The 24436-nt window shown below is 38.4% G+C and overlaps 1 protein-coding gene across 2 annotated transcripts in view; it reads right to left on the reverse strand.

Moving 5' to 3' along the window:
* Positions 1 to 8244: 8244 nt before the first annotated feature.
* Positions 8245 to 24436, reverse strand: part of CTTNBP2 (cortactin binding protein 2) — a 196785-nt gene continuing 180593 nt past the window's right edge. Inside the window, exon 23 of one of the 2 annotated variants that reach the window (XM_027845036.1) lies at positions 8245 to 9204. In XM_027845036.1, the coding sequence (XP_027700837.1) occupies positions 8956 to 9204 (249 nt within the window). In that variant the 3' untranslated portion in view covers positions 8245 to 8955. The remainder of the gene's footprint in view (positions 9205 to 24436) is intronic. The other variant, XM_027845037.1, reaches the window with a different exon arrangement.

The raw sequence follows: 24436 nt of genomic DNA on the forward strand, positions 1-24436 counted from the left end.
TGTTACTGTATAAATTGTTACTCTGGTTCTGTTCACTTCACTATGCATCAGCTCATACAAGTTTTGCTAGTTTTTCTGCAACTGTTCCCTTCATCATTTCTTACAGCACAATAGTATTCCATCATATTTATAAACTATAACTTGTTCTGTTATACTTCAATTGATAGGTATCCCCATCAGTTTCCATTTCTTTGTCATCACAAAAAGAGCTGATGTAAATATTTTTATGCATGTGGGTCCTTTTTCTCTTTAAAAAAAAAAATAAAACAACTCCCTGGAGTACATACCTAGTGAAAATATCACTGGGTAAAAAAGGTTAATAGTAGGGGCAGCTAGGTGGTGCAATGGATAGAGTACCAGCCCTGAAGTCAGCAGGACCTGAGTTCAAATCCCACCTCAGACACATAACACTCACTATCTGTGTGACTCTGGGCAAGTCACTTACCCCAATAGCCTCAACAACAACAACAAAAAAAGTTAATAACTTTTTGCACACAGTTCTAAATTGATTTCCAGAATGATTGGACTAGCTCACAGCTCCAATAAAAATGTATTCATGTATCTGTTTTACCAAATCTCTCTTGAATTTGTCATTTACCTTTTTTTGTCATCCTAGCCAATCTGATAGGTGTGATAACACAGTCTGGGTATTTTATATTTTATATTTCATATTTTTTTTCAAGATATTCATCCATTTCTTTTACATTTTCAGTTTTGTTAGCATATACCTATGCATAATAGCTACTGATTTTTTTTTATTACTTTTAGTTTTATTGTGATTTTACCTTGCTCATTTGCTATTTTATTGATTTGATTTTCTAATCTTTTCTTTTTTAACCAGATTGGCTAAAGGTCTATCAATTTTATTAGTCTTTTCAAAGACCAGTTTTAGTTTTATCATTTCTGTGGATTTTTTTGTTTCTAGTTGATCTAATTTCTCCTCTTATTTTTAATATCTCCTATTTTGTGGTTATTTTAGGGGTATTTTTTAGCTTTTTTAACATTTAAAAATGCATATTCAGTTCATTAATTTTCTCTATTTTATTAATGTATGTTGGTAAGAATATGATTTTCCCCCTGAGAACTGATTTAGCTGCATCCCAGAAATTCTGTTATGTTGTTTTATCATTATCATTTTCAGTCACATAATTATTTGTTGTCTCTATGATTTGGTCTTTGACCTACTCATTTAGAATTTTACTGCTAAGTTTCTATTTGGGCCTGTGCCTTTTGTTAGTGGTCCCTGAACCTATTATTATTTTGTATTTTTGAATGAGATGATATATCTAAAGTAATTTTGACATATAAATGTCTGCTACAATTCCCAGACTTGATGATCTTTCAAAATTCCTTGTTAAATTGTATGTTTTGGGAGGAAACCACCTTAAGTCACTAGGAGAGATCTTGTTCCCATCAGATAGAATAAGAACAAAACAAAGATTGTGTGTTCATGTGTGTTGAGAGACAGAGAGACAGAGAGAGGAGTGGAGAGGGAGAAAGAGAAGGAATGGGGAAGAGAGGGACAAAGAGATAGACTTATACCAGGATGAGGGAGAAGACATTGAAATGGAAATGGAAGGGCCCCCAAGATAAAACACTTATTGCTTCATGATTTTCCCTTAGGCTTATGTTGAGTTCCGTTCACATAAGGGGTACTTATTTATTGATAATCATAAACACAAGTAGTTACACATATTCAGTGGTAGACACCAAACCCAGACTCCTGCTCGCATGGGTACTTTTACTTTTGATTTTGGCAAGAATTAGTAATTCTACAGATATTCATTTGGTTTCATAAAGCTGAAGAATCCTTCATTTCCAGATAGGTCTTTTTTTCCTGTAGACATATAAGTATTATAATTCAATGTCCATAATATTAAATAGACCAGATTCATCCCATATCTTAGGATTTCAACTACTTTATTCTGCTCCCAATGGAAATGGAGCAAAGCTCAAAGTCACTGTAGTAGCCAGAAGTCTGATGATGTCTCTAATCTGTCCCCAAAGTCTATGTGACCACATAAAAATCACTGACCTTCTCTGGGACTCAGTTTCAAAATTGTAAGATAAAAATGGATCTAGCAGGGATGGTGTGAGGATCCACTTTATAATGAACCAAGTTGGACCTGGACAGACGGGGAAGTGGATTCTTCTGAGCTTAAGAAGGCATTGGTCTGTTCAGAGACAGAAAAAAAAAAGTATTCCCTCCCCCAACCGACATGACTTCCCAACAGTCCTCTTTACACAAAGGATTATGTGGTGCTATAATACTCTTCAAGTACATTAGGCAAATATTAGCTAGAACAACAGAGTTAGTGTGAAATTATTTACAAGATTAAATGAGGTATCACTCAATTTTTAAGACTTCAAAGTGAAAAGGAAAAGAAGAAGATGATGTCCCACTGCTTTAGGAATCTGGCAAAGATCCCTGTGATCTTACTTTTGGAGAAACTGGTGGTTAGTTGGTTGAGTACACACTAGAGATATAGCACAGGGTGTTGGAATAGTGATGCTTTTCATTTACTGCATGAATGGCTAATAAAAATGGTAGTGGTGGAGGAGATTGAGTCTAGGTGCCTTGCTTCTAGTGCTGATAGTCAAGGAAACAGAAGAACAGCCCTGGGTCAATGTCTTTATCTTCTAAATCCCCCCCTATCTCCCTCAGTGTTTTCAGAGTTAGATATATTTCCATGCTCTTGACATTGAAAATAGGTGGCCCACTGTATAGAGCACTGGATCTGGAGTCAAGGAGACCTGAGTTCAAATCTAGCTTCCAGACACTCAGTAATTGTGAGACCCTGGGCAATTCACTTAACCTCTCTGTCTGCCTCAGTTTCCTCATTTGTAAAATGAAGATAATAACACTTTTTTCCCAGGGTTGTTATGAGGATAAAATGAGATATTTGTAAAGTGTTTTGCAAACTTTTGAAGTGCCATTTTTAAGTGCTAGCCTATTATTGTTCCCCAGGGTTGCCCAGCCAGGAGGCAGCACTGCTGGGATTCAAATCCAAGTCTTTCCTGATGCCAAGTCTAGTTCTATTTCTCCTATATCATAGTATCCCTCATCATGCCTCCTGTATTCAAAATAATGCCATTGAAAGAGTCCTCAATTTGGAATCAGAGCGTCTGGATTCAAATTTTGATTTGGTTCAAATTTACAAGTGGAATGACCCTGGCACGTCACTGAACCTCTCTGGGTTTTGATTCTTTCATTTGTAAAATGAGGATAATAATGCCTGTGAGTACATATTCTCACAGGGTTATGATGATTGAATGAGATAACACAGGTAAAATTTTGATATATAAATATCAGGCATCATCACCAAATTCTCAGCTAAAACTTTCTTTAGCTGTCCCCAAGAGCCATGGATTAATCACAAGTGGGTCGAATACAGTGCCTGGCACATAGTAACATATTAGGTTTTTTATATGAGCTTTTATTTTTTAAATGTTGGATTTCTCCCCCCCTCCCCCTTATGTAACATCTTCTCTCTCCCTTTTTAAAATTAACTCTGTCTATTGTCTTCATGCTACTCCTTGAATGCTTGGGGTCCCCTGACTCAGCATCAATCCTACCCAGTTGCTGCTTCAGATCTTTCTAGAACTTTCCTCTCCCACTGAAGCTTATTTTCCTTTTTCCAGTTCCCTCAGTTCTCTTGATGGAGAGAAGCATAATGTGATAAGTATGGGACAAGTTATTACACTCAGTAATGTAGTAGATGCATTTAGTAATTGTGGATACTTCCTTCATGTCCAGGCCTTATTAGAGAACTTTAACAAATTGCTGTGGAAAAGAAAAAAAATTCTGCCCAACTTGGTGAAGAGTTTCTTGAATTTAGCTAGGTTGATATGCGAATAAAACATTCAATCTCTCATGGGGAGCTACCCTGGAAACTTTCCCAGTTGGGAGTTCTTGGCAAAACTTCAGCTCACTACAAACCTTGCAGATCCCAGGTATACTTCCATTCTTTGCTGAAGCATTATAGGAAGATTTAAGCGGAAGTGCTAAGTCGTAAATGGCTACCAGTTTTGTTGTTGTTCAGGCCTTTTCTGTCAAGACCAACTCTTTGTGACCCCATTTAGGGTTTTCTTGGCAAAGATACTGAAGTGGTTTGCCATTTCCTTCTCCAGCTCATTTTACAGATGAGAAAACTGAGGTAAACAGGGTTAGGTGATTTGCCCAGGGTCACATAGCTAGTAAGTGTCTGAGGCCAGATTTGAACTCAGGAAGATGAGCCTTCCTGACCCCAGGCCCAGCACTCTATCCATGGTGCCTTCTAGCTGCCTCTTAAGCACATGCTTAACACATTTACATTTTAACAGAAGCTTCACTTACCCAAATTATTGGATGGGGAAGATGAATTAAGGCACAAAGGTCCTTTCCCATAACCACTGAAATCTCACCACCCACATGATCATATAATTTCCTATTCTCAAGACCAAACTTGGATGTAGCACTCACATGCCCAATGGAGGAGGATTTTTCTTAGTTCTAACTTTCAAGACTATTACATCCCTGGCTAGATTTTATTACTGTGCCTTTTCAAACACAAAGTGAAAGTATTCAAGGAAGAGTTCTGAAAATTTTGGGAGAAAGGCAACTAACCAACAGTGGAATCCGCAAAGCCAGTTGGTTTGGCAAAGCTGATGCTGGTTCTGCTTAAAAAAACACTCAATGAAAATATTATTATATTTGGACTTAAACACCCCCTGAAGGATTTGTTAGGTAGACACTGAGGCATTGTCTGGACTCTCCACCACCAGGAAGTCTGGAGCCCTGAAAACAAAAGGAACTTGATCAGTCTGTTTTTTCTACCCAAAAAGAGTGAAGTGCCCAAAATATACGAAATGACACCAGAGGGGATGCCAGGTTTTGAACTAGGATAGCTGGCTAGGTATCCTTGTACTATATTTCCAATTCAAGAGAACCAACAAGATTTCTCTAATTCATCCTGAATTAAAGTGGAAGTTAGGTGTGGCACAATATTGTCTTAAATCCACAAAACATGTCCATTCCTTAGGTAAGAGGCAAGAAATACCCAAGTTGGACAATGGACTCTTGTCCACCCCATTTGCTCTGCAATCTGGAATCCCTGTGAGAAGAGGTTCAGTGTTTGTCAGCTTTAGAACTATACCTAATAAACTCCAATTTCCCCAGTTACTGCTTATTTGAGGAAGGGGGAGGTGATAAAAACTCCAGATTGAGTACTAAAAACACCTTTATAGAAAACAATTTAAATTGTCTGAATGCTTTGAGAGATGATGGTCTCAAGATCCGGTATGAGATAAAGATTTTTGCAAATTTGCCTTGTTTGACTATGTCTATTTGTTTACAAGAATTTCCTTTTCTTTTTTAGGGAGGGTGTGGTTGTGAGAGGTGAGAGAGAAAATAAATTCTTATTAATTGAAAAAAAATGGAAAAGATACCCTTTCTCCTTGCCAGAGGACTGGGACAAGTTAGTGCCTTCACAATAGAAAAGCCTTCAAGCATAGACAGTTAGGTGTTTTAAGGGATAGAGCGCTGGCCTTGGAATCAGGAAGACATCCTTAAGAGTTCAATTCTGGGCTCAGACACTTACCACCTATGGGATTCTGGGCAAAGTGATTTAACCCTGTTTACCTCAGTTCCTCATCTCAGGAAATGGCAAACTATTCCAGTATCTCTGCCAAGAGAACCCCCAAATGGTGTCACAAAGAGTTGGGCACAACTGAAAAATGAGTAAAAAAGAATTTCTTTCCAGCACAAAATTTTGAAGCCACTTTCCCAAGATTTCCTTTTAATTACTCTTTCAAATCTTATGAGAACAGGAATAAAATCTCAGTCAAACTCTTCATAGTTTTTAATACTCTTTCTTGAACATCTGTTATTCTTTTTAATAAGGAGGTCCTGTTCTCTCCCTGAAGGCAGCAGATAAAATTAGAGTAGCATTAGAAAGAGGAAACAGCAAATATTCAAAATGGAAATCACCGAGCCTCAAGATGTGTCCTGATAGGTTTTTCCTATAATGATGAATTTCTGTATTCTTCTCTAACATTATTTGTTATAATTAGATATCATTGCCAAGTATCAGTAAAGGAGGCTGAGGAAATCTGTTGATAACTATAATAATTATTATTTTCTTTTTTAAAGGATGAAAGTTAAGGAACAGTCCTGTAGGATGGCAGGGGGACTGAACTTAATGGCCTATTGAGGCATCTCCACGTATATTATTCCATTATAAAATTGAATATCATGTTGTGGGTAGAAGGCCAACCTGGACATAAGGAAAATTAAGGCTCAAGGCCTACTTTTGCCACATTGCTGTTACCTTGGGCCCAAGATATTTCTCTAAGACTAAATTGCTAAGAGTTGCTTACTTGGATGGGGGAAGTGTTTACATATTTGGAGTTCCTTATATCATTATGTGGACAGGCAGATCCCCAATAGTTGCTGCATATGACATGTACAGATACATGACTCATTATGGCTGATCACTTTGTGCCTTAAGAACAATAGATTTTACCGTATTACTACTCCTGCAGTTCAAATGCATCAAAAATTAACATTATTCTGAAATGTGATTAGATGAAGGTCAAGTCTATGTGTCTGTGGATTCCCAGTGAAAAAGTGCCAGCTCCACCTTTACCAAAATATACTGGTTTCTTGGTTCGGATGAAGATGCCAAGTTTTATTGTCACTAAAAGTGCTTTCTCTTGTGGTAGCATCTGAAGGATACATGTGCTCTGAAATACATGGATTCCTTTACTTACAACAAGGGGGATGTCACCCTCAAGCTTTGGGCCTTCCCCAACACTTCATCTCTCTTTGTGTACATGTCTTTTTTTGCCTTGTTCTGTAACCTGCAATAACTTTGCCAGAAGGTGGGGCTGTGCACTTCACCCTTATTTTTGCATACTGGTGAGGCTTCAATAACTGAGTTGCAGAGGTGGTATTTCTGGGCCCAAACGGAGACCCTTTTCTGCTTCAGCTTTTCTGATGAACACTTAAAGTACATGTTTTTACCAGATGCATGGGTAATGACTCTTTGTAAAGGTCAATCCAGTGTCGATGAAGCTACATGTAAATATAAACAACTTGTATGCTTTTCATCCGTATTAACATTGCAAGAATAACTTGACATACAATTCATTATTCCTGCATGTGTTTTACACTTAATTTTATAAATGCAGAAACCAGTATGAGAAAATAAATTAGGCATGAGATTTCCATCTGCACAGAAAACAGAAAAATATATGGTTACTAGAGGCATATTAAAACTGTGAACATGTAAGTGAAAATAGGTTTTAAGTACTCCTGACTGAATGCATCATTCAGAATAAGAAACTGAATGTTTCCTAGTAAATAAGTGCAAAATCATGAAAGAATGTGGTTCACTTTCTACATTTTATATTCAGAGTTGACAGCTATTGGAAGGAAGCCACTGGAAAGCTTTGCTGTTCTAAGACAAGGCATAAAAACCCAGGAAAAGGAAGGAAATTCACTTGTCTATTTGTCTATCTCCTGAATAGCTGGTGAAGTACCATTAGAAGAGTGAAAAGAGAAATAATAAAAATAGTAGCAATAATCACTCGCATTTATATGGTGCTCAAAAGTCTGCAAAGACCTTTACAACTATTATCTCATTTTATCTTCATAACAAACCTGAAAGGTAGGCATTTTTATTATCCCCATTTTATCAAGCAGGAAGAAGTTGTGACTTGCCCAGGGTCACTCAACTAATAAATGTCTAAGGCTAGATTTGAACTCTGGTCTTCTTGCCTTGCAGTCCCATGCTTTATTTACCGTGCCACCTAGCTCCCTCAATGTAAATACAAATAGGTACAAAGGGTTTTATATATGTTAACTTACTGGCAGAAAAGTAAAGCTTGATATAAAATGGGCCAAGATGAGAAGTTAATTATCTGTCTGGGGAACAAACATAATCATGTGCAATTCATTTTTGTATTTCTCATTGCTGATGCTAAAAAAACAAACAAAGAAAACTTGTTGAATAAATGAACTAAGAATAGCATGTTTAAAGTAGGAAAATAATTTAACTTAATGAATGGATATGGGTAACACATTTATTGTAATTTTTATGCAATAGATATTTCATTAGTAATTCCAGAAGAAAAAAAAGCTAGCATATTTTCTTTAACTTATCATTAGCTTTCCTTTTACTAGATCTAATGTAGATACTGCTGATCATTTCTAGGGTTATTTATTAAATTGCTTTTTAAATAGACTGGGGAAATATAGGCATTTTTCATATCCATTTAAGAGCAGAAATTTTATAAAAAAGATAACATATTTATTGCATTAGAATTTCATTCTTTACAGGAGTCATAATGCAAACTCATAGCATTAATATACATGATGCAACCAAATAGCAATGTAAGTAATATAAGAAAAACACAAAACCAGAATTTAACAGGCAGAGTTTGTGGTTAATCAAAATATTTAATATGGCTTGTAATGGAAAGAAAGTGTATTTTCAAATAACTTGTTATTGCCACATTCCATTTACTCCCCATCAAATGAAGATAAAATCATTATCTCCATCTTTAAATTGCATGTACATTTGCTCTACACTAATGCTATACATATTTTGCACCACATAGTATGCAATGATATAAGAACTTCATTGAGTATGTATATACAGTATACAGATAATTCTGTGGCAATACCCCTGAATATCTTCAATTTAAGCGATTACAATTTTCATAATAGAAAACTACTTGAAAAGTTGGTTTAACTTCTTGATATCGAAGTTTAATCCTATAGAATTTTCAGGAAAAAAAAGCGATAAAACATTGGCTATAAACATGTTCTTTACATAAAAATTGAATTGTGGTCCCATACGCATACAATATGTTACAATGAAGCAGTTTTTTAAAAAGTTATTTACATCTATTTCCTTAGTTTTTATATGAAATATACAGAACAAGTAAATGGTGAGAAAATTGTAGGCAGATCTATTTGTTTGTTTTTTCTATTTGCACATTTTTGCGTAAGTTCCAAATTTCTTCTTTTGAGTTGTTATTTACTTCTATTTGCCTTGTATTACTGCTGCTGCTGCTGTTTCTTTTGGTGCTCTGAGAACACTGGGTGACTTTATTTCTAGGTACAGGGAGAAAAGATTTGACTCTTGAAACACCCAACTCAGTTTTTGGTTTGCTGTTGCTGCATTCTATAGTTGGACCGCTGCTGAGAGGACAGACATCCTAGGGGGAAGAGAAGAAAGTGAAAAAGGTCTTAGTGACAGTAGAAACTGTCAGGTGTAGAGAGAAAAAAATTAACCAGGATTCACCAGAAGCATTTTATTTTACTTTTAAATTTAATTTATTTTTCAGTTTCTGATTTTCTCCCTTCTACTTCCCTCTTGAGAAAGCAAGGAAAACAAAACCTGTTACAAATTGGTGTAGTCAAGCAAGACAAATTCCCACATTGGCCATGTCCAAGAAAAAACACCTCAATTCACATTGAGTCCAACACCTCTTGAACTGGAGGCAGAGAGCATGCTTCATCATGAGTCTTCTGGTATTGTGGTTGGTCACTGTGTTGATCAGAGTTCCTAAGTCTTTCCAAGTTTTTTGTCTCTATAATGTTGCTGTTATTGTATAAATGTCCTGGTTCTACTCCTTTCCTTTTCACAACTTATTCAGCCATTCCCTAATTGGTGGGTAGCCCTTAAGTTTCCAGGTCTTTGCCACCACAAAAAGAACTGCTACAAACATTTTTGTAATATGGGTCCTTTTTTTTTCTTTTATCTTTTTCGAGTTATAGTTCCTCAAGCATTTGTCATTTTCCTTTTTTATAATCTTAGCCAATCAATGGATATGAGGTGGTAACTCAGACCCGTTGTCTGGTACCTCAGGTACCATTTCATCTAATTATTAGTGATACAGAGCATTTTTTTAATATGGCTATTGATAATTTGGATTTCTTTCTCTAAAAAGTGCCTATTCATATCCTTTGACCATTTAGCATTTCAAAATGGCTCTTACTCTTACAAATTTGACTTGGTTCCTTATATATCTTAGGAATGAGTCCTTTATCAGAGAAACTTCATATAAAGACTCCCCCACCTCACACATACCAATTTCCTGCTTCTCTTCTAATTTTAGCTTTAATGGTTTTGTTTGTGCAAACCTTTTTAAATCTTATGTAATAAAAACTGTCCGTTTTACTTCTTGTGAACCTTTCAATATATTGGTTGGTCATGAACTCTTCCCTTTTCCATAGATCTGATTGGTAATTTCTTCCATGCTCCCTTAATGCTGTCACCCTTTATGTCTAAAGCAATGTAAGCACTTGGACTTTATCCTGGTATATATGGTATGAAGTGTGTGGGTAAAGAACTAGTTTCTTCCAACTGCTTTTTAATTTTCCCAATAGTTTTTGTCAAATAATGAGTTCTTGCATCAATAGCTGGGATCTTTGGGTTTATGAAACACTAAGGCTACTATGCTCATTTGTTTTTGTATACTGGGGACCTTCTACTGCATTCCATTGATCAGTCTCTCTATTTCTTACCCAGTACCAAACTGTTTGATGATTACAGCTCTGTAGTATAATTTGAGATCTGGTACTTCCACGATCCCTTCTTTCCTACTTTAAAATATCCATTCCCTTGACATTCTTGATTTTTGTTAGAGCTCCATCCAGATCATGCCCTCTCAACATAGGTGTCCCACAGTGTTCTTTCTTTTCTCTTCTCTCTTTACACTTTCACTTGGTCATCAGCTCCCATGGATTTAATTACCATTTCTATAATGATGATTTTCAAATTTACCTATCCTTTCTTGACCTTTCTGTTGATGTCCATTCTCACATCTTTGTCTGCCTTTCAGACATCTGGAACTGGTTGCCTTGTATACATGTTATTCTCAACATGACCAAAAATGAACTCATCATCTTTCCCCCAACCCCCCACCTAATTTCCCTATTAGAGTCAACACCATCATCTCAGTCCCTCAAGCTCACAATCTAGATGTCATAAGTGACTCCTCACTATCTCTCATCCTCTATATCCAATTTGTTGCCAAGGCCTGTCAATTTCATCTATGCAACATCTTTCCAATATGCTCCTTTCTCTCTTTTGACACCGCAACCACCCTAGTGCAGACTCTTATCACACCTCTTGCCTGAATTATTGTAATAGCTCACCAGGGGGTTTGCCTGCCTCAAGTTTCTCCCTACTCTAAAACATCCTCCATTCAGCCACAAAGTGATTTTCCTAAAGACCATGTCACCTTCCCTACTCCATATAATCAAATAATCAAATACCAAATCCTCTGGCATTCAAAACCCAATATAACCTTCTCTCAATTTCCCTTCCCCCCATCTAAAGTCCAAGAGGACTGACACCTTAGTCCCTTCTACATACTTTGATCAGTGACACCAGACTCCTTGATGTTCCTGGAACAAAACCCTCTGTTTCTCTCATCTCTGAGAATTCTCTCTGGGTGTCCCCCATGTCTGGAATCCTGTCTCTCTACATCTCTGCCTCCTAGCTTCCTTCAAGTTTCAACTAAAATCACATCACTGGGAAGCTAGGCTGCCCTTTTTCCTGATATTCTGTCATTTTACTGTATCTCCTCTAGTGGCATTTTAGATGAGTATCTTTTGCTAGGGATTCTAGAGGAGAAATGACTTTTGCTATGCATCAAAAATCTGTATAGTATTTGCTTCTATCAAATGTAGGTTAAGTTTTAAGATGGAGATTTTAACTTATGCTGATAACAAGACCTAAAAACGGTTCTAACATTTGCTATCCTTCCCTTCCCCTCCCTTCCCTGATTAGCCCTGTTTCCTTTCCTGTGATAGGCTAAAGCATCCCCCAGCCCCACCCTCAACGAATAACATAAGATATACTTATATAGTACATTAAGGCTTACAAATCACTTAAAAATAGCACTCTGATATATGTAGTGCGTATATGTTTATCTGTTACAGGTGAAAAAAAAATGTGATGTTTCGAGAGGCGGAATTGTCCAGGGTCAAAGCTGGTAAAGTTCTAGAACTGGGATTCTGAAGCAGGTCTCCTGACTCCAAGTCTACAGTTAAACTTTCACCTGCATCATCCTGCCTTGCCACAAACACTGTTGTAAGAAAACCGAAATAAAATGGAAACATAAAAGAGGAGTGGGGCATCTGAGAACCCTTTTGTACACACCACTTGCTTTCATTAGGGCCAAACTGTTTGCATGTTGTCTCCAGACTTCCATACTTATGCACTGAGTACAGATACACTTCATTCACTACCAAGGGGGTGAGGAGAAGAGGAGGAAAACAAATTTGTTCCTTTCCTTAGCACTTTACAAGAGAGATTCAATCTGTGCACAAGTGATCCTGATATAAGGTAACTAGAGGAGAGGATACTTCAAGGAGGCACTGACAGCCAAGCTGAGCCTGAAAAAGACAAATACTAAGAGGCAGAGGTGATAGAATGCATGTCCCACATGGGAAATGGTCTATACAAATGCATGGAGGTGGGAGACAGAATGGTCCATCTGGGGTACAACTAGTGATCTAGTTTGGTTGAAATATAGAGCTCTTGAATGGAATAGGCTGGAAAGGTAATATGGATTATGGAAGGTCTTAAATGCTATGCTGATGAGGTTGTATTTTTATCCAAGAAACCAAAAAGAGCCACTAAAAGTATCTGAATAGGGAGTGACATGTTCAGAACTGATCTCTGGGTCAGGAAGGATATTTTGATAGCTGCATCGAGGTTGGATTGGAAGGGTGAAAAAAAAACTAAACTGAAGCGGGAAACACAATAAGAGGCCATTACAGTAGTCTAAGAAAGACATGGTTAGAGTCTGATGGAAGAAGGAAGGAAGGAAACAAACTATGTGATAAACACTTTACAAATATTATCTCATTTTGCCCTCACAACAACCCTAGGGAGATGTGTATCATTATTCTCATTTTATAGGTGAGGAAACTGAGGCAGAGGATAAGTGAGAGTTACATAGCTACTAGATATTTGAGACCAAATTTGAACTGAGGTCTTACTGACTTCAGCTCTATGAAATGCTCTACTTAACTGTCTCTACTGAATGCCATGTGAGTGGAGAGGAAAGAGATGAAAGAAGTGTGGAGAAGTCCCCGACTGGTTATGGGGTCAGTGAGGGAGAAGAAAGAAGCAAAGAAGATTGTGAAGTTATGAATCTGGCTGATGAGGAAGCTGGTCATGACTACAAAAGAAAGACAAAAGTTTGGAAAAGGGGTGGCCTTACTGGGGAAGACAGTTCCATTTGAGATATGAATACACCTACTATCCTGGGCTTCAAAGAACCTTAGATCTTGGAGAAATCCTTTAAAGTCTTCTAGTCTGTTGGTTCCTAGGCAAATAACATAACCTTGAATGGCCTTTAATTTCTCTGGTTCCCTGATCTATAAAATGGTGGGATGAAACTAGATGCTCTAAAAGATCATTTTTCCCTAACTCCTAAAAACAATGTAAATCCTATAAGGGTATCGACTGTTTCCTATTTGTCTTTTTTTGGGGGGGGCGGGGAGGGTTGGCAATGATTGTTAAGTGACTTGCTCAGGGTCACACAGCTAGAAGTGTCTGAGGCTGGATATCTCAGGTCCTCCCGACTCTGGGGCTGGTGCTCTATCCACTGCATTACCTAGCTGCCCTCCCTATTTGTTTTTGTTATTCCCAGCACGCACTGCAGTGCCTGACATATAGTAAGCAATTAATAATTACCTTTTGACTGACTGAAGGTCCTTTCCAGCTCTAAAATCCTATGATTGGACAAGAATATTTTACATTTATTACCTCTCTGATGATATGGTAAAAGTTCTTTAGTGATAGAAAGTCAATGATCTGGTTCTGGGTTCTCAGTGACCCTGACTGTAATGCACCTGTAATCAGAAGGTCTAGGTTTAAATCCTGGCCCTGTTGTTTATTTACTGAGTGACTTTGAGCAAATCACTTTGCTCGCCCCCATAGGCTCATCTGTAAAATGAGCCTAGATCTCTCAGTCCTTTTTCAGCTCTGTGATTCTATCAGTGCTAGAGGTAGGTAATCTTGAAAGATAACGAAGGGATGCTCTTCCAGAGGTAAAGATTCTTTCTTGTTTTCCTTATATAAATGGCCTCCACAGGGAGGCCACTGACCAACCTAAGGCTTTTTCAACTGATACAGAGCTTGCATTTGCCTCACTGTAATCTCAACTATGTTAAAAATACATTATCTTTTGGAGGCACTGCTTTGGAAATAGATAAATGAATGAATGACACCCTTCTCCACCCCATGCAAGTATTTAATAAGCACCTAATATGGGTCAGGCACTGTGCTAAGCCCTTTACAAATATTATTTCATTTGGTTTTTCAACAACCCTTGGAGGTAGGTGCTACTGTATGCTCCATTTTACAGTTAAGAAAATCGAGGCATACAGAAGTTTGCCCAGGCTCATACAGGTAATAATTTGCCTTAGGTCGGATTTTAACTTGGTTTTCCCGATTCCAAGCCCAGTGCTCTATCCACTGTGCTGCTTGGTGGACTTTTTGTATTGCTCCCTTCTTCCTATATTGGCTTAATTGAAATTTTCCTTACTCAGCTCATCACCACCAAGGAAGCTTTCAACAGAATAGAACCTAGGCTTTGTATGCTCGCCATATTGTGAATGCAGTTTGGTAGCTTAAAAGAGATACCTCCTTCTTCAATTGATGAATATAAACGAGGTTTGTTCGTGTGGTGCTGTTTTCCTATTCTGTGAAGCAGGGACCTAAAGGAGACCATGACTCCCCTAGGTGAGCTCCTTGAAGGCAGGAGTGGTTTTATTATAGTTTCTGAATCTCCAACATCTAGTACATATCTACTACACAGGAGCATAATAAATGCTTGTTTGTTGATTGACCAATTTTCTGGACACTTTTGGGTGAAAACTGAGTTCTGGCTAACAAAATGTTACAGCAGGCAAACTATCCAGACTAGGTAACCAGAGACTGAGGTGGATAACAATTGCCCTGTGTCCTAGAAGAAGCTCTGTGCCTCAAGCAGGAGGCACCCACAATGCCTCAAGAGTTCCACATAGTACTGGGGAAAAACATAGGACACTGGACGTGGAATTAAGAATATCTGAGTTGGCTGGGTAACCCTACTGGGCAAGTCATTTAACCTCTCTCTGACTCAGTTTTCTTATCTGCAAAATGGGAATAGTAAAATCTGTAACATGGGGATAGCACCTATGTCACAAAGTTATTTGGAGACTCAAACAAGATTTTATATATACATAGATACCTATGTCTATATCTCTGCAAACTTCAAACTGCTGCATTAATGGTAGTTATTATTATTACTATCTGATTCAAAAAAGAAAAAAAATACCTTAGATCAAAATCAGGGTGATTTTTTTCCTAAAGAAAAGGAAAACATTTATGTGGAAGTTCTAGTAACCCTTAAAATGTCTGCCCCATAAGGGGGGGGGCAGTCTAGTCTCTAAGGAAGTTCTAGAGTAAATAGAGTTCTAAGTTCTAGAGTGGAGTCCAAGTTAGTCAATGCTCACTGTAAAGAGTTCCTTTCCAGGGCGGGGCTGAGGAGGAGATGGGCAGGAGGCCTCCAGATTATGACTCTAGGAAGAAAGTCATACATACTGTGTGGTACTTTGGCTAAAGCAGGCCCTTTGCCCAGAAGGAGCACACCCCATGCAAATAAACAGCTTTCAGAACAATACCCAAGATAGACTGATTATCTTCTTGCAAGCATAAAGTTGTGAAAATTGGGCAGCTGTTGCAATACAAAAGTGCATTATTGCTCTCAATCTCTTGCCAGTTCTGGCCAATTGAGTTTCAAAGTTCAGGAGATAATGTTAATACCTCCCCCTTACACTTGTACAATGACTTGGAAGACTCCAAAACATTTTTATAAACATTTTCTCATTTCTTTTCCTCATAGCTTTCCTATGAAGTAGGCAGGGCACATATTTCTAATCTCTAGTTATAGCCAATAACACTGTTATCATATGTGACTTACCCACAGCTATATAGCTAACAAGGATTAAAACCTGCCAAGGTCAAGGGGAGTGATGGTCTTTGCTGGTCACATGGCATGGAGTGTTGTATTCAGTTCTGGGAATTATATGAAGGGTGTATCAAGTTGAAGTTTGTTGAGCAGGGCACAAACATGAGGGTAAAGGTTTTAAAACGCACTCCATGTGAGGAAGTGGGGATGTTTAGTCTGCAGAGGATACCACTTAAGGCAGAACGATTATTGTGGTTCTTTAGTCATTTTTCAGTCGTGTCTGACTTTGTGATCCCATTCAGGGTTTTCCTTGCAAAGATACTGGAGTGGTTTGCCATTTTCTTCTCCAGTTTACTTTAAAGATGAGGAAACTGAGACAAACTTAAGTGACTTGCCCAGTATCACCCACCTAGTAAGTGTCTGGGGCCTCAGTTTCTTCATCTGTAAAATGAGGGGATTAGATCATTCTGTCAAGATCTAAACCTATAATGACCCTCCAGTGACATGGGTCACAACCAACCCATGCCTCCCCTTCCTGGTTTCCCTTACTGACATCCTCCCACCAAGCTAGGGACTATACACAAGCACCCTTCAACTTGGGTGGAAACCAATGTAGCACAGCTCACAGGCCATGCAAGGATCATCTCTAGCTTGCTATGAGACTGGCCCATCTTTTTTCACCCAGTCTCCAGAAAGGCAATCCCATGAGAGCTACGAAGAAAAAATGAAATCCCTCTTTTAATATTCCCATTGTCCAGAGAGCAGAATAAAAGAAACCTGGCATGGATTATCTGATAAAGGAGATATGTTGCTTTAAATATATTTGAAAACAGCTATCACATTCCAGGAGCAGCTAGGTGGTGCAATAGATAGAGTGAAGGGCCTGGAGTCAGGAAGACTCATCTTCCTTAGTGAGTTCAAATCTGGCCTCAGGCACTTACTAGCTGGGTGACCCTGGGCAAGTCATTTTATAGATGAAGAAACTGAGCCCCAGAGAGCTTAAGTGATGACCAAGGTCATACAGCTAGTGATTACAGAATCCAAGTTCAGTTTTTGTTGACTACATTAAACTTCCTCTTGAAGGGGTATCAATGTGGATGTAAAGACATATTTGTGGGATTATTGGAATAATGGGAAGCTTCATACAATACAGTTAGTTCTCATGGATGGAAGTTACAAGAAGGTGAAACGGACTAGACTGTGCCCCTGAGCAGAGCCTGAGGCCCTAGATACTTGCTTCCTAAAACCAGCCCAGGACCAGAGAGTCAGAGAGACACACAGAGACCTCATCTGTCAGCAGGGGTGCTGCAGCCACACACACATACATACGTACACAAGGGATACAGAACTGGGGGCTATTTAAATGAAAACCACACCCTTCCCTTCCTCCCACTCTCTTATCCATAACCACGTCAGCCATACCTCTCCCCAGGCTCCATCTGACTCTTCTCCCTCCTTCCATTTTGTCTTCTGGAAGCTCCATTTAATTATGAAATTTCTGTTTATCCTAGACCTTTTCTTCTTGCACATCTTCCATCGCCTCTCCTTTATAAAGACCCAGCTCCCACAGAAGACATTACTTTCTGCTAATCCTGTCCTGGATGCACATTCGTGCATGCCACCTCAACACACTGGCACTAGTGAATGAGAAGGCACACTCCTTTCCCTCCACTGATGCTTCCAGACTCTCAGTTCCTATCACTCAACAATCTTTCCTTCTTGTCCAAGTTTTAGTGAAGTGGAGATGTTCAGAGAGTAGTGTATACTTGCTGTATACTTGAGGACATTAGTTTTCACGTCAATGTCTCCTCTCAAGCACTGTGGACTTCCAGTTCATCAATTTCTCATCTCCCTTCACCTAATCCTTCACTCCACCTCAGCCACACACAAGGGACAGTCGGGACTGTTCTCACCATGGTCTATATGTATTCCATTTCCAGGGTGAAGAACTCTAAAATTATTTAAACTATAACCTCCTATCCAACCATTTCTCTGTCTTTTATTCCTACTTAATAAATTTCTGTCCTCATCTTGATGTCCACTTCCTCTATTCAGCACTGTTCCAGTCTCTCCTCTCCACCTCTGCTCTGGCTTCTTTCTCTTCCCCTCCCAAGCTTCAAATATACAATGATGTTCAATTATACATTGTCCCCTGTGTGCAAAGCACTTTGTAACTTTGTCATCACTCAGTCATACCTTGCCAAACCCTCACCCTGGATTACTCCTACCATTTGCTTTTTCTACTTTTACTGGTATATTGCTGAATAGTACTGAAAAAAAATCAGAACCATGCTGACTGGATCTATTAAACCTCATTATATAACCTCAACACAGTCCACATTGCCACAAGGCCTTTCTTTCCCAATTAACTCTCAATACAGAAGTGCCAAAAACAGCGCTTGATACCCAAGTGTGTCCCAAACCAGATTAAAATGAAACTGGAAAATATTTAACAAGATAAAAAATATAACATAGTTAACATTACATTCAGTTATGGGAACCATTTTAAAGGGAACATTAAGCCGGAGTTTGTTCCTGGAGCATATATCCAGCCCTAATGTCTCTTCTGATGGACATTTCAAACCAGAGGCTGCACTGACATCTTCAACTCAGCATATCTAAAACAGAACTCATCTCTCCCCTGAACTCTTCCCTCTTTTTAACTTCCCTATTTGTACTGCAGGTACCAGCGTCCTTCCAAATACCCAGCTTCACAGTCTCCAAACCATCCTTCACACTTCCTTGTGCCTTATTCCCTGTCGCTATCAAACCAGATGTCCAATATTCTTGAGCTCACCAGAGGTATACATAGAGCATGTACCTGTTCCACATTCAGTTTATGCCTATATATACCTGTCTCCATAACATTTCTTGCATTAGTCACCTTAGTTCCCACAACTTTCCTAGCTGAGCTCCTTGTCATATCTTGCCTGGATTATTGCAGCAGCCTTTTAGTTGGTCTCTGTACCTCAAGTTTCCCTACATCCCCTACACAGCTGGCAAACTGATAATCTTAAACTACAGGTCTGACTACATAATTTAGTTGCTCCGGAAGCTCTCAATTGCCTCTAGTATAAAATAAACAATCTTGTGTTTGACACTGAAAGCCCTTAGCTTCAGCTTTCCTTTTTACACTTATTGCCCATTAATCCTCTTTACATTCCGCATTACATTTAAACTGGCTTAATTGCTGTTTTTTTGTACAAACATTTTTTCTCCTTTCTTTAGACCTTTTACAGGCTGTTGCCCCAGAGTATGAATGCACTGTGTTTTTTTTGTTTGTTTGTTTGTTTTGGGGGTTTTTGTTGTTGTTGTTGTTTTTAAATTCCACCACCTGGTAGAAACCCTAGCTGCCTTCCAGGCTCTGCTTGAATGTCATATCCTACATGAAGGTCTTTCTGTATTTCCCACAGGGAGTAGACCTCTGCAAATGCCTTTCTATTTTACATGTCATAGAATTAAATGTACTTATTTGCAGCTGTTATCTCCTAATAGTCACTTAAGCTATAAAATAGGGATAATAGTACATACCTCCCAGACTTTTTAATGAGGATCAAATGATAACATATGTAAAATAGCTTGTAAATCTTAAAATGCTATGTAAATGACAGCCATTATTATTTCTAAGAAATGTTTCATTTCACTTAAACAGTAAAAGTTAGGCACAGCAGCTTCTAAACTAAGGGGAAGGGCAGCTATATCCCTAAAGCTGTGTATCCTCCACCACAGGAAAGTCATTAAACACTTGTCATCCCAGCTCTTCCTTCAATTACGAGACCAGCCAAGGAAAATAACCAGATTGCATCAAACTTCTGGAAAAAATTGGGCTCTGACCTTACCCAGACCTACACTATTGGAAATGTGAGCTGGCATGAACATTTAACCGGAAAGCTCCTGAGGGCTGACCTGACTTATTGGATAGCCAAGGTGGAGAGAGCAGTCAACACAATATATGGCAGATCCAGAAGGGAAGTGGAAAAGATCCAAGGGTAGAAATGAGAATACTTACATCCTTCTATCCCCCTGACAGGGAACAAAAAGTAAAACAATAAATGACAGTTTTGTCAACCAAAACATAAGGTACTCGGTACTATCCTAGGTATCATAAACAATGCTCCTAATCATGAATGAGGCAAGACGTTTCCCCAAAGAAGTTTATAATTCAGACAGAGAGACCAAATTAACAGAAAGGAATAATGGGAGAATGAGGAAGCACTAGACTGAATGGTATCGTAGGCCTTCAGGTGGTCTAAGTCTTTCATACAGGCCTAAAACTCGCCTTTGGACACTAGGAGTTATATAAGAGGGGCCATGAAGGAAGTGCCTTCTTGGCAGATAAGAACCAGCTGCAGAAATAGAAGTGTAAGTTGAGGAGGAACTTCTCTGGCACTTTGAAAACAAATATATATAAATATATATATATATATATATATATATGATATAAATATATAAATATAAATATATAAAATATAAAAAAACCTAAAGGCATCCAGAAAGTCTTGCAAAGCCCAGGATATCTTTGCCTAAAAGCAAAGAAAGGGAAATTTCTCTCTGGTACTGTGAGAACAGTGAAGTTAGAACACTTTGATGGAGGCAAGAATCAAGTGGCTAAGCTAGTTGGTGGCTAGTTTTGCCTAAGAACCATGAAATTTCAGGCAAAAGAAGGAGGCTTCTTTTTTGTGTGTCAATTTTAACAAGAAGAAGGAGTATCTTCATTTATACCCTAGCCCCTTTCACAATACTTAACCCAGGGGTAGCTGGCAACTCTTGGATCTTTTGTTAAGATGGCAGGAGAATTTACTTTCCACTCTTAAGTTTCTTCAGCGTGCCCTAGTTTCTCATTTGTAAAGCAGACCTGTTACACTAAATTAAGTTATAGAGGAGGTGTGATCTGCTTGACTAAAGAAAACATCTAGAAATTACAGATGATGGAAGTATTAAAGAAGTATATTAGGTAGTTAGATAAACCAGGGTTGAACAAGACAATGAATTCCTTTGCCCAAATAAAACTCAGAATTACTGATTTTACTAGTTGAGATTAAAAAGAAGAGTTCAAAGATTTACCCAAGGCACTTAATCCCAGCTCTTTTGCTTCTGCCTAGGCGATTTGAGCATGTTATTCAATATCTTTGGCACTCAGTTTCTTCATGCCTAAAATAAGAGTCTTCAACACTTGATCTCTAAGGTCCTTCCAGCTCTAAATTTATGATCTGGTTAAAGATCTGATGTTTAATGATCTTGGAAGGATGGGTGCAGGGTTTCTTTTATTAAATATCTATATGTTTATATATATATATAATATATATATAATATATATATATTATATATATAATATATATATATGTATATACTGTAGTAAAGGCTATTTCTACAAATGCTTGCAGCCACTCCAGCAGAAATGAACATATTCTGAGTGAATTGGTTGAGGCAGAAGAAAGGTGAGCCTCTGGTTGAAAAGAATTCTATTCTAAAAAATAAAACAAAATGATTTTTAGCTTCTCATAGTTAAAAGTAATTTAGTCATAGACACAAATATATACTCTCCCTTTATCTAGAACAGAGGTTATTAGTCTGGAACCTATGAATTTGTTTTCATAAATATTTTGATAACCATTTCAATAAAATTCATCTTTGTTGTAATCTATGTATTTTACTTTATATACTTTAAAACATTATTCTAAAAATGAGTCTTCAGGTTTTACCAGATGGCCAATGAAGTCCATCATATAAAAGAATTTATAAACCACTGATCTTGAAGGCACTTTCTGTGTCTTGCACATTAAGATAATTTTTTATGCATAGTGAAATAGCTAATAACTTCCATGCACACTAAGATTGATGAGTAGTTCTCACTGAGGATAGAGGAGACCAATGACAACTCATGGAAGGCAAAGTTTCCAGTCTTTAGTAGCTATGAATCTAAAGGGAGAAGACAGTACACAAGATCATATGATTCAGAGTTATAAAAATCTTATAAATAATCTAATGCCAGCCTACTTACCCTGCTCCTCCACCCCCTTAATTTATAGTTTTGAAAACTGAGACCTAAGAAGGCAAAGTGATTTATCCATTCTTTTAGAGGTAGGAGCAAGATCCAGTGAAATTTAAGAAAAAAAATCTTAAAGAGACTGCCAATACTGAAGGAATATAAATCAAGGGATATTAGGGAGGATATTGTAGAATACAGAAAAGAAGCAGAAAAACAGGAAAGACTTTAGAAAGCTAGAGGCTATAGAAAGGGGGAGCAGGTGGTATCCAGGAGACAGCTATTGGATTCAGCTGAGGGTGGGGAACACCTAGATTCAAATCCTGCCTCATTACTTGTGTGACCTTGGGTAAATCATGTGATTTCCCTGGGCCTCAGTTTCCTTATCTTTAAAATGAAAGAGTTGTATTAGGTCTCTCTCTGAGGTCCCCTGAAGCTCTAGATCAATGCCTATGGATTATTAAAGGGCACATGCACAGACATCAGCTGTGATCAACTTCTGTTTGTCTTGGACCTTTGTTAGGAAAGTGTTGATTGCTAACCAAAAAGAGTTGATCAAGCTAGCCTCCCTTAGAAAGAAAAGGTGAAAGGTGGAGCCAAGATGGCAGAAGGAAAGCAGTGACTTGCTTAAGCTCTCCCTCAAACCCCTCCAAATACCTATAAAAAATGGCTCTAAACAAATTCTAAAGCAGCAGAACCCACAAAAAAAACAGTAAAACAAATTTCCAGCCTAAGACAACCTGGATGGCTGAACAGAAAGGTATATCGTGCCAGGCTGGGGGAGGAGCGCAGCTCGGTGTGGGCGCGCAGGCTGAAGCGACCCTGGAGCAGGCCTCAGAGGACTGAATCTCGGGCAGCTGTGGTGGTTTCCAGACTTCTCAACCCACGAACGACAAAGACAACTTGGAAGGTCAGTGGGAAAAGTCTGTGACTGCGGCAAGAGAAGAAGCTAGGTCTCAGCCACCCTGAGGGCAGCGGCTGCCTCCTGAGCTTCCAGCCCACAGACTGAGGAGAAATCCAGTGGATGATCAGAGGGGAATTGCAAGGATCTCCTTGCCAGTGTTGAGGCAGGAATCTCTTGCTTTGCCCATGCTTGGATCTGGGTCACAGTTCTGAGGGGCGGTCCTGGGGCAAGAAAGAGCACTGGTGTGGTGGAGCTTGTTGTGGTGGTGGAGAGGAAACACCTTGCCCCTTATCATACCACCTTGGAAGAACTGAAAATTTTCAGGTCCCTAGAAGTATCTCTGAAAACAGCTGTACGAAACCCCTAAGCTTGGGACAGTACATTCTCCACATTGGAAACAGACTCTTACCTTAACAAAGAGTTTAAAACTCAAGTAATTGGTTGGGATCATGAGCAAGCAGCACAAAAAGAGTCAGACTATATTATCTTACTTTGGTGACAAAGAAGATCAAAACATACAACCAGAAGAAGAAAACAAAATCAAAACTCCTACATCCAAAACTTCCAAGAAAAATATGAATCAGTCCCAGGCCTTGGAAGAGCTCAAAAGGGATTTTGAGAAGCAAGTAAGAGAAGTAGAGGAAAAACTGGGAAGAGAAATGAGAGTGATGTAAGAAAATCATGAAAAGCAAGTTAACAGCTTCCTAAAGGAGACCCAAAAAAATACTGAAGAAAATAACACCTTAAAAAATGGCAAAAGAGGTCCAAAAAGCCAATGAAGAGAAGAATTCCCTAAAGAGCAAAATTGGACAAATGGGAAAGGAAGTACAAAAGATTCCTGAAGAAAATACTTCCTTAAAAATTAGAATAGAGCAAATGGAAGCTAGTGACTTTATGAGAAATCAAGACACTGTAAAACAAATCCAAAAGAATGAAAAATTATAAAACAATCTGAAATATCTCATTGGACAAACAACTGACCTGGAAAATAGATCCAGGAGAGAGAATTTAAAAATTATTGGACTATCTGAAAGCCACGATCAAAAAAAGAGCTTAGCCATCCTCTTTCAAGAAATGATCAAGGAAAACTGCCCTGATATTTTAGAACCAGAGGGCAAAATAGAAATGGAAAGAATCCACTGATCTCCTCCTGAAAGAGATCCCCAAAGGAAAACTCCTAGGAATATCATAGCCAAATTCCAGAGTTCCCAGGTCAAGGAGAAAATATTACAAGCAGCCAGAAAGAAACAATTCAAGTATTGTGGAAACACAATCAGGATAACACAAGATTTAGCAGTTTCTATATTAAGGGACCGGAGGGCACGGAATATAATATTCTGGAGGGCAAAGGAGATAGGATTACAACCAAGAGTCACCTACCCAGCAAAACTGGGTATAATTCTTCAGGGGGAAAAATGGTCATTCAGTGAAATAGAAGACTTTCAAGCATTCTTGATGAAAAGGCCAGAGTTGAATAGAAAATTTGACTTTCAAATACAAGACTCGAGTGGAACATGAAGAGGTAAACAGGAAAGAGAAATCATAAGAGACTTATTAAGGTTGAACTGTTTACATTCCTGCAT

The sequence above is a fragment of the Vombatus ursinus genome, unplaced genomic scaffold (assembly GCF_900497805.2).
Source record: "Vombatus ursinus unplaced genomic scaffold, bare-nosed wombat genome assembly UNPS02014946.1, whole genome shotgun sequence".
NCBI classification, from domain to species: domain Eukaryota; kingdom Metazoa; phylum Chordata; class Mammalia; order Diprotodontia; family Vombatidae; genus Vombatus; species Vombatus ursinus.